This window comes from Sebastes umbrosus, chromosome 3 (assembly GCF_015220745.1).
Source record: "Sebastes umbrosus isolate fSebUmb1 chromosome 3, fSebUmb1.pri, whole genome shotgun sequence".
Lineage (NCBI taxonomy): Eukaryota > Metazoa > Chordata > Actinopteri > Perciformes > Sebastidae > Sebastes > Sebastes umbrosus.
The window spans coordinates 13,964,535-13,976,562 of NC_051271.1; the positions used below are offsets into that span (position 1 = coordinate 13,964,535).

The 12,028-nt window shown below is 38.2% G+C and overlaps 1 protein-coding gene across 15 annotated transcripts in view; it reads left to right on the forward strand.

The window, feature by feature from the left end:
- Positions 1–12,028, forward strand: part of ctnna2 (catenin (cadherin-associated protein), alpha 2) — a 375,732-nt gene that overhangs the window by 99,488 nt on the left and 264,216 nt on the right. For all 15 annotated transcript variants that reach the window (XM_037765886.1, XM_037765885.1, XM_037765887.1 and 12 more), the window contains one exon: positions 9,245–9,448. In XM_037765886.1, coding sequence (XP_037621814.1) covers positions 9,245–9,448 — 204 coding nt within the window. The remainder of the gene's footprint in view (positions 1–9,244; positions 9,449–12,028) is intronic.

The window sequence follows — 12,028 nt, forward strand, 5'->3', positions numbered from 1 at the left end:
CAAGTTGATTATATGCAGAACCTTGATATCTCCCCTTAGGTATAGCCTACATGAGGCAGGTCACAGCCAAACTTGACATAATTAAACCAGCAGGATACAAGTTCAATCATTAATCAAGATGTCCTGACCACTGGGATTTGTCTCACTTCTAAATGAACGCGGTTCATTTACTATGGAAAACTATTCTGTCTGTTTTTGCGCGGCTGCTTCTGGATCCGTCTCTGTTTTTTCCCCTCTCTTTCACCTCGTTTCCAAATAAACAACACCGCTCAAAATATTCATATACTGTAATTCCTCAAACACGCCGAAGACATCTGGAGAATAGAGTCGGATTGTTGACAGAATACGTCCCTGTTTGCAGTCGGGACGGCTTTTGTCTTTGTTCAAAGTGCAGTTCTAATTAACATGTGTACAGTAATTCCTGTCTGGTTTATGTTTCAACTAAGCTGCAGCCTGCATGTGTCTATGCACTTGTTTTAAGGGAGATAGTTGTATACTTTATTATGAAAATGTTTTCAGACTGGACGCAGTGAGCTCAATGGGGCATGCGCCCACTATTTTAGGAATAGCGCGCTTTTAGCTCGATTTCCTGCTGGTTACACTACTTTACCAATTCATGTATCTTTTACTTTCTCTGCTCCAATTCTCCCTCTTTTTTTCATTCCTATATACATTATTTAAGGAGGCTTTAATATGATGTGTTTGTGGTATTTTTAGCCTTAAGAGGACTGTACATTCCAGAGCCACATGTGTTTACTACACAACATGTAGCTGCAACAAACAGGACAATACCACTCAACTTCATACAGTCCTCCAATGGTCAAGACAATTACAGCCTTGAACATATTTTCCAAGAATAAAGCTTCATATTTCCTTTGAGCAGCTGTACAGTATAGCAATGAACATCTTGGAAGATACTACATTTGTGGTATCTGGGCTTATATTTTTATATCCCAATTAGCTTTTGATGATATTAGTGCTCTTAATTTTGATTGTATGGTTGAATACCTTTTATTGTAATGATTTATAAACTTAGTCTATGACTCTACGTATTGCCAAAGCTGTGATTTGAGCTTCTTCCAACAAGGGTTGGGCGATTGGACGAATACATCGGCTATCATCGATATTTAGTTGCAGATTTCTCTTTAGCTGCAGTATTGTTTATGGATGTTGTCTTTAGATGATCTGAATGTGAAATTACCTCAAGATTTATGCTGGTTGGCATTAATCTAGTTTCTGACAATATATCATGCTAATATGGATTCATACATTGAAATTGCTATACATTTGAGCTTTTTTTCCCTTTACATATGATGACAGTGAGTGTCATCCATGCAATGGGCATGGTTAAACCATCTTATAGTGCTAATATGTTTTGGTTTGAGTGTCAAAGGTCTAAAAGCTCTTTTTTGGTCTGTCTCTGAACTGTATAACAAAGGAAAAAGCCATCTAAGGTTAGTACATGGTGTGTTTTTAACTGATGGAAGCTAATTCATGGTTCAGTTGGTTTCCAATTTTTGCACTACAATGTTTGATTGCAATCAACTTATTATTGTTTTTATTTTTTGATTGGACATAATTGCATGGTTCTGTGGTCCAAATCATTTTTAGGCTGTTTTTGGTCTGATTACGTGTTTGGTAAATAACCAAACATTTCTTGTTCCACATTTTGAGTTTAAAAAGCAACTAGAAGAAGCCAGTGTTTTTCTTGAGGAAATACCAGTTGTGTTTTGTGTTCTTTTTGGTCCTCTACCTGTTGTTGTGTTAAGGTGCTTCAACAATTTCTGGTTTTGTTTTTTTCTTATTGTTTGTGTTGACCCATGAGGCTTATTGAATGTACTTTTCACCCTCGATGTGCTGCGCATTTTCTCAAAAATGTGTCCTTTACTTAACTCCCAGATGAAACAGACAACACAGTTTAGTAGATGGTGTCCTGTAAGGCTCAGATGTATTGAGATTTCTTTTCTCAGATGTCCTACTGTTTTTGCATATAAAAGATTCAGCGCTACCCAGTTTAGCTTTCTTTCAAATATAAAGACATGGTAAAAGCTCACTCTTGAAATATTTAGTGTACTGCAGGAGGTCTACAAGGTGAATAAATGTATAGATGGATGAATTTTTTCAGAATTCAGAATAATTTTTTTTTTTTTTCATCTTTAGAGATTAAGGCACAATAAGAGCAAAAGCCAAGTTACACATTACTTATATGAATCATCACGAAATCAGTTTGGTTTGAAGGCAGGCATATAACACTCAGGTCACGGGAATACACTCACGATATAGGTACAGGTTAATAAATGTATTATTGACTAGCCCGGAATCTGGTCATCATAGTTAAGGGTTATAGGAGAGATCAATAAAAAAGCCACATAATAATGATATACCATACATGTACACTCATTTCCTGTTGTGTATTGTATACAAGCTCTGCTGCTATGATTTAAAAATGTGGAGCGGAGATTTGGGGAAAATCTGCACATGTATCTTAAGCCAAGTTCACACTATATGACCTTCAAAGTTGTCAGATAGCTGTGCTGTTCACACTACACAACCTGCTCTCTCGGGAGCCTTCCGTAGTCTTTTTTCGTCGTGACTTTCACACGACATGACTGACGACGACAGGGAGTCACACACTACGAGATCGTTCACCAGGAGGAATCCCCGATGAGGTCTGCAAACTACATTTTGTCACGAAAACACGTGATAAAGACACAGTAAATGATGGGCTGGGCGATATAGCTGAAAAATGTATCAACATAAAATTATAGTTTTATCGATAATTATTGATCATTTGTAATGACTAGTTATCAGAGACAAAGGGCTGCATTCAACCACTTTATTTTGAATTTAACCACCTTAATTTGAATTGAACCACTTTATTTATCAAGGCACACAGGTAATAATTTGAATGTGTTGTTAAATGCTGAGCGGTAGCATATCCTTAACAATGTAGTACGCAACTGCGTGGGTACTTTCCTTTTACTGTTTGAATGTTTTGTCATATGGTATTGTACCTCTCCATCGCGGACTGCCTCTGCTACCCGGTATCACGCCAAAGCGTGTATTAGACCCACCTGTCCACCAAAGGATAATGTGTCATTGTCACATCTTGCCTCGCCGAGGCATGCATATTACATGCGTTTTCCATACTGTGATATTATCATGCTGGTTATCCCTTTTCAGTTGTTCGTCCTGAGGTCTCTTCCATTTTCTTCCCATTAATGTTTTTTTGAGGGGAGTTTTCCCATATCTGAATCGGGGTCAAAAGGACAGAGGGTGCCATATGCTGTACAGATAGTAAAGCTCCTTGAGGCTCCATCAAGCAGAAACCTAGGATTTCTTACACTGATGGGATGGCATGAGGATATCACTGTGTGCCAAAATGTAATGTTAGTTGCACGATCACAGTTGTAAATTAACTCACAATCAGCCGCTCAGTTGTAGATTTAACTTTTTTCCCTATTTCTAATTGATGAGTAGTGGTTTCAAATGTGACTGAACTAATCCACTGTTATTCACCACACCACAATTAGCCTTTTCAAAGCTCTTTTAGTTGCCTTCCATTGTGTGACAACAGAAGGCCAAACCCTATCCTCGAGTCTGGCGCTCTTCATTAAGGTTAATCAATGAGAGAGTGGGTTATGACTAACGCCCCTCCCGGGCCAGCGTGGGCAGAGCTTTGTCAAACAGCGTAATAGTCACAACCAAACAGCCCTTGAACCCTGGAATAGGGCCACCAGAGGCGATACAGTGGTATGTTCAAGACTTTGTTGAACTTCCCTCTTAGACAAAATACTTGTCATGGAGTATTGGGAGGTCCTGGAAGGCGCATTTGACATGGGATGATGTGACATGTGCCCTGTCTCACTGGTTGATGCCCCAAAGTGGGGTCAAACTAATAGCCTCACCCTTTGTGGGCGAGGTTATTAGTTGCTTAAGGTCACCTCTGGCTGTGATACACTGTCAAAACCAACATTCACTTTGAATTACAGGCTTAAAGCGTGACCTAGAATTGAGGAAAAAACTTAACTCTTTCATTAGCCTACAGGTAAGATCTGTCAAACTGCTCTGTGCAAACAACATCATGAAACTACAATACATCTTTTCTCCAAACCGTTTGGAAATCTGCAACACCTTTTTAATATAAAGATAAGTGAAAGGAGGTGACATGGATGTTTTTTGTTTTTTTTTACCATTATCATTTGTTGGAGTACATTTCAGTTAGCTGCAAAGGACATAAGCCTAAGACTAAGCAAAGAGTGCATTTGATCTAGCACTATGCTAAGATAAATCTACTCTTTTTCTTCAAGGAATTGAATGAAGAAATTGACATGCTGCAATGAAAGGCTTCAAAATTCAGTGTCAGCAAATATGCTTTGCTGAATTATGCTTGAACACTACACCAATTCGCTGCTCGGAAGTTGACTCTGCTCTGTGAACTTCAAGAGGAGATGAAGAAGGGAAAATAGAAAAAAAATCGTGATGTACATTTGTAAAATATTATTTTAGTCTTGCAGCATGGAATAAATTGTATGTAAAGAACATTCATGAATGAATGATCTACAAAGGAAATTCACCGTGAAGTGCTAGAGTATATTGAAACATAAGGTTGCTAGTTGTATAAGGAAGCTTTGAATTTTACAGGCTTTGATTTTTGGCATAATTTACTGTGTGCACTTGTCAGAGATACTTTTCCACAAATACTGGACAATTTGGGCCTCTAAAGCAAATAACAAAGTAATAATGAGGTTCAAACACAACAAAAGTCCCCAGAAAATGTGCAGCTCATTGAGGGAACTGACACTATAAGTCACGTTTGTGAGCTTCTTGGAGGATGGCTTCAGCCATTGCCAATTACTTTGAAAACCTCTCAGCCTTTGTCAACCCGGCATTTGCCACTCTTTCTACTCTGCCTGTTCCCAACTACCAGTGATAATTGCAACCTGACATCCTGTGTGGAATAACAATTGAGTAAAGGATGTTCTCAGTTTCCCTTCATGTGTTCTTTTTTGCCCTTATAAAGCTCTAATTTCTGATGCAGACATCAACCATAGGATAGCCATTCCACAACAACGGAAGACAAGGAACAGGGGATCCGTTAGGACTCAGCATTTAATTATGAGATACTATCTCACAAATGGAACTGATCTCTTAACATCACGTTTTTTCTGTTTGATAATTGAAATGGACTGAAGGCTCTACAGTATATCAGAGGGTGATAGTAGTAAGAGTGAAAGTTAAATCTGTATTTTATGCACAAATACATCACTTGGAACCAAATATGCTTTTTTGTCTCTTAACCAGTTGAGAAGATCAGTATATCAATATAAATATTAGATCTACGACCCTTAGCATTAAACTGGAAGCAGCTAGCCTTGTCTCATCTACATGCTGTACGTTTTATTCAACAGAAGTATAACGTGAGAACATTAGATATGTTGTTTTAGGAGCAGGTGCAGGGTCTGAAGTTAGCACCCGCCACCCGCCAAATGCGGGTAAATTGTTGGCAGAGGCGGGTGAAATCATCAGGACATCCGCCACTTTGGCAGGCAGAGAAAACGCTAGTGATGGGAATAGAGAACCGTAATTGTCCGATTCCTTGGCATCTCATGCCTCCGTGTCTATTGATTCCTCTTATTGATGCTTTCCAACAGTTATGCATGCACAATGACGCATACGCACGCTGTATCATGTTTCAGTTTTTTGGCGGAGAGAAAAAAAAAGCGCTCAACAGCGTGGTGCTACTAAACCTGAGAGGCACAACCTATTTTTCCCTGTAAATGCGACACTGCGAACAACAAATCTGTGTTAAAATCAACAGCATGAGAGTTAGTGACGTTACCTGTTAGAAGCCGGTGGGCAACACCATTCTGCTTGGATAAATAGCGGAGCTGCTAACGTTAACGGAGGTGCCATTTAGTTATTATTATGAGACGTTCACTGTCTGCTCAGCAAAAACAACGTTATCATGATGTGTTCAAATGTAATATTGTAAAATTAAGTTTCTGGCGAGAAACTTGAATAAATCTAGTTGTTTGAAGGAGATGTTTTCACAGCAATATAAAATAGATATTAGAGAGATAATTATGACCTGTTTAACTTCCTAACAACTTACCAAGATTTTTTTAATCAAAGCAAATATTTAAATAATCACAATCATTTGAATTGTGTGTTTGTATGCAAACAACCATTATATAGATGACAAAAACAAAGTACATTTCAGTACTGTGTAAAGTACCCTCCCTCCCCCCAAAAATAGGGCTCCCCGGAAGCAACGGTGTAATTTGAACACTGTAATTTACCATTCATGTAATATATTTTTATGTAAAATGTATCGAACATTGAATGACATCAGATCTAAAATGTTATTCCGTCATTTAGCGCATAGATTTCAAAAGTGGCAGACAAAATTAAATACTTGCCACAGTGGCAGGAAGTGAAAAAAGTTGATTTTAGACCTTGAGCAGGCAGAAAGAAGAAGAAGTAAAGAAACATTAACTTTTGTTTGTACCCCCGACTTTACTCTGATATAAAACCATAAATAAATCAACTGCTCACTGTTGTATTGATTATTGCAACACCAACTTTAGAATATATGCTTGTGTTCGCTAATGTTGGCATAGGTGGGCTTTTAGACAACAGATGAATCAATAATCCTGCTGTACCACACAGCAGAAATAGCTGTAAATGATTATATTAAATATAAGCTAGAGGTGATGAATGGAATCAAATGTCAGGACACAAGCACTAAAAATGCATTACAATTCAAAACCAACATGAATCAAGTTAAGGCTATACATTACACACGGCCTAATGTTTTTGGCTTTCGTCATGGTATCCTTGAGGATATGTTCAGGAGTTTACAAGGTCATTCACTATTCGCTTGTTGTAGGCCAGCTCAGATTGCTTTTCTTTTAAGTTGAACCACCATTTGCTGTCTTTCTCCCAGACATTTTTTTTTTCTGTTCTATATTTATCTCCTTTTCCCTTTTTGCATTTCTTTCCTGCATTTTCTCTCCTTCTATCTCTCCCTCCAATCTTGTTTTTTATTATTTATTTTCTGTAGCCGCAAACTCTCTCTTCCTTCCCCATCTATTTTCTTTTCTTTTTTTTTTTTTTTACAGCAAAATCTTGTATTTACTGCTCTTTCCTGCCAGCTGCAGATGAAAAGTAGGTTATGCTTGGTGCTTGCACTCTCTTACCTTACATGTTATTATGCATCATTTGACAGTCTGTCATCCTGCCCTGGGATTAGACTGGCTGAGGAGAGACCAAACACTGCACCTTTGCTCCGTACTATTATCCAACGCTTGCGGAACTCGTCACGTATGCCACAGAGCCACATCTTAAGGCTTTCCCCCTCCGTTGTTTAGTTTATTTACAGCTTAAATGACACTCACTGAAATGCAACTTGGGCTGGGTGCTGAAGCTAAAGCAGCTTTTTATTTAATTGGTTTTGTTGATCCTTAGGATGGAAAGACTAAACTGGAATTGCTATTAGGTAAATGTTCCCCGGTGAATAGATGGGAAGGGGATATGATAAAACAGTCTTTGCAGTTAATTGCGATGCACATGTTGTTGATGTGCTTCATGAATTGGTGTCTCTATTCACTGATCCATGGGTATCCCTATCTCTCCGAATTGAACAAAACAAGATAAGTCAACATTAAAATAAATGACATTATTACCGCAGCATTCACGTTAGTGTGGGACGAGCTTAAACTGATAAATACATATGTGTTTAAAGTTAAGTCCTATTGTGCTCTAGATAATACTCTATCAGTTAGAATCATATGTACAAAAGCATTTTTGCCTCTAGGTGAGATTGGAATCTGAGTGAAAAAGAGATAATAGGACCTACTGTAACAAATGTGATTGTTATTCATATGAAGATATGCCACTATCTTGTGCCTTTTATTTCTCCTGTCTTGTCTCCCTGAGTAATGTTTTCTCATGTTACTTGAGTAATGTTTTACACAGTAGGGGTCACCACACCTTGCTTACAAAGTAAACTCATTAGCACTTTGCTTCCATCTTGTCGATGTGAACTGTTGCTCACTTGCAGAACACACTTCATCATCACAGCTGAAGGACAAAAATTACAACCTCCTGCTGTAGGGCTGTGTAAAAGCTATATGCACGAAAAACAACATGTCACAAACAGCTGTGAATGACACATTTTAATAGTATGAGCATATACAGTCGTGATCCTTCTGCAGAGATCATATATAAGCATCTGTGGTTTCACATTGTGCTTCGGAGGGTGGGGTATCATTTTAAAAGTGTTATTTCCAAGTCTAGCTTCCCCGTGGTCGACCTTCTTTATGAACCCCTGGTTTTACCTATCTTAGTCATGGTAGCTGATTGTTGTTGGAGCGTTTCAGCCTCATTCAGAGCTACAATTTGCATACATCTCAATAAATTTGTAAACAAACCTCAGTGAATATTTGACTGTTGTTTGCCAACGTATTAAAACCCAGTATATTCATTTTATGTTTCTTTAAGCAAATACAACTCTAGTATGAAATTCTGAGATACTGTAGATGTTCATATTTGTAAGTATAATTTGTAGCATGGAAATAAAAGTGATTTTTTACAAGAAGGTCCTTTTTAGTTTGACATACATTTTCTCCTCGAAGGGATTTATTACAAAACACTTCATCCCTTTTTGGGGAGAGGAATGCAGCTTAAAATGTGTCTCTTAATAGTTCGAAGCTGTCTCATAAGCAAAGGTCTAAACCGTAATGGGTCATACTGTGCTTGCTTTTTTCATGCATGTAGTCTTTTTTGTTTAAATCATCAAAATCAGGTCTATTTTTCAATGTGCTATGCATGCCATTGAATTAAAACACTTATGTAATCATTTATGAAGAAAGAGGCACTTTGTCCTTCGTTTTTTGATACGCTCTACTCATTTAATTAGCATTAAACCATATAAGTTCACTGGCTGGTTAGCGGCTCCTGGCATGTTTTATTTTATTTTTATATGTTCAACTGATAATGCTGCTGTTGATCTGTTATCAGAAATTACGCCCTACAGGCAAATGCTGCTGTCTTGTGCCACTGGGATTCTGTCACAAAACACACTCAAATCACTTCACGCACTTTATCAAAGCCTGTGATGAAATCTGAACTACAGCTTATCACAGTTTCTGGGTTCGGTCCTCCATGCTTTGGTCATGCTTTATCCCGGATATGCCTGTATTACTGTCCTGACCTTCTACGTGTCTTTTTTGCCCTACAGAACAAGATCATCCTGGACCCTCTGACATTCAGTGAGGCTCGTTTCCGGCCCTCTCTGGAGGAGCGCTTGGAGAGCATCATCAGCGGTGCCGCACTAATGGCTGACTCCTCGTGCACACGCGACGACCGCCGCGAACGCATCGTGGCCGAGTGCAACGCCGTCCGACAGGCCCTGCAAGACTTGTTGAGCGAGTACATGAACAATGTGAGTTACCTCTCTGATAATTTGTTACTCATTAGCAAACTGCAACCGCACACTTGCTCTTTTGTGCACCTCATTTTATAGGGCTGTGTATAGATAGATAGGCTAAAATCTGGCAATACGATATGTATCATGATACTGGGGTTACTTTTCAATATATTGCCATACTGTAAGCAAGGCGATATTGAGATTTATTAAAATATAATTGTAGGAGAATGTATAGTATGAGGAAAACATCGACATATGCACAAAATCTGAGTAAAAATAAAGTTTGCTTTTTATGCAAAAAGAATATTGAGATCTGCATCTGCATTGATCAAAGTCCCTGTAACATCCAACATCATAGCACTACTTTGAGAGGGCACATACACTGAGAGGGCACATATCTTTGCAAATTATACAAAGCATTGACTGAGTTAATCTTTGTATGTAAACTATGAATTAAAAATTAATACTTTTCTGTTTTTTTAAGAATCAATACAGTATCACAAAACATAATATTGCGATATTCAATTTTTTTTATATTTTCTTACACTGCCATCATTTGAACACATACACACACATCATGGAAACAGAAACACATGCTGCTGATCTCCTTTGACGTTTCTAATTAATCCTGACTACACTTCTCAGAATCATTTTCTCTCATGATACTTTCACCTGCCATCAAACATCCAGTGATACACTTTTTAATTAGGCTAGCTCAGCCTTGCTCATCCAGAATTATGTTTGACATATGGGGCTCTATTTTTATAGGAAGTTCAAACAAAAGTGCAAGCCGCCTTACATGTTGGTAATTTCCTTACTTGGAATTGGCTCTTTGTCGACCTCTTTGGTATTTTTGTCCTTAGAGTAGTGCGACAGGTGCAAGGTAAGGTGTTGATGAAAAGCAGCTCTTTGATGTGCTTAGAGTAGTTGTCAGAGGACCAGGTCTATTTTCAGCATCACTTTGTTGATAGCTTCATGATCCCATCGGTAAGTTCAACAACCAGCGAAATGGAACACTATTTAAACACTTTTATTGTACTTCTTATTATATAGCTAACATCAGAGTCACTGACTGGACATGCAATAATGGTAATTGTCTGTGTCACTGTGAGGACGAATAAAACTGCACCGCATAACACTTTCAATACCTCCACAAATCTAAGTTAAGTGAAAAGGGACATTATGGGCAACAGCAGTATTTCCCTTCTTGGAGAAGCCGATCTGGGCTTTTCCTCTGCATTTGTGAGCCATTTTCCTCATGCACCACTGTGATTGGCACAGCTGTTTAAAGGTTATGAGACAGGCCAAGACAATGATTAATCATCACACACATCCAATTTATATTCTACTTCAACAGAACTTTTTGTGCAAAGTGAGCTGTGAGCTGCAGCGAAAATACTAGATGGACTCGGATACACTGCCATTGACCTTGCACACATGACTTAGTTCTTTGTGCTGGACTTTGCGATTGTGCCATTAAATCAGAGCTCTAAGATTTCTGAAACGTTCAATGTCAAATCTATTAAATGTCTGATCTCCTTTTATCATCTTAAAACCAAGAGTTAGACTCATTCCCGCATTCATCTGCCGAGGAAACTGTTGGCAGCATACTCATAGTATGATAACTGCTAACACACATACACATCCATCTATCACCTGTCTGCACACACACACACATTAAGGCACACATGCATTTTATTAACCTTGTACCTGGAAAAAATAATCAGAATATAAACATTACAAAATATAGAATAGAATATTCAAGAGTTCACAGCTAACAAACAACACATTAAAGTTAATTAAACACAAATACAGCCACACACGTGGGGTAAATTATTCAAATTAACTGATTAATGATAACCAATTAACAACAAAATGTATGCAAACTAGCCATAACTCCTGAGTAAATGACTCACATGATGATAAAGAACAGCTCACGCTGTGTTGATTAAAGAAAGCAAGTGTGGAGCTCCTTCCCAACTCTCTTTACTGAAACAAATGTCACTAAACACGATGACATCATTGCTTATTGAATGGGAGCTTGGCAGGCTTTTCCCATTAATACTGTATGTGTAGTTGTATTTGTTTTCTGTGTGTGCATAAAATGGCCCCATTTTATGTAATAGTTCTGTATTATAGCTGTAATGTCTAAGGAGATGGATTGTGTTCCTACAGTATTTGTTTTGACATTGTTTGACATTGTGTGGGCAAAAATAGCAGCAATGATTGTGATAATATAGAGGTATTTATTTGGTACTGATACTTTAGCCAAAGGTAAGTCTGAATGGCATTAAAACTTCTTTTGCAAGGTTCTCAAGGAAATGGTAATGTAACGTTAACATTGAGATACAATCAACATGGCAACCTTTCAGGTGCTCTAAACAGAGTCATACATCACTGAAAAGGCAGCGTCTATAACTTCCACAGTGGGGCATTTACTAGGCCAGCCTTAATTCTTAGATAACCCCTAATGGGCATGGACTGTTGGTGAGTTATTGCTGTGTTCAAAATGACTGTGATGTACCAATGTGTTCCTACTAAACTGGGACTCAGAGTCCACATTGGTCATTGTAGCCTGAGGTAGTATAGCCATCT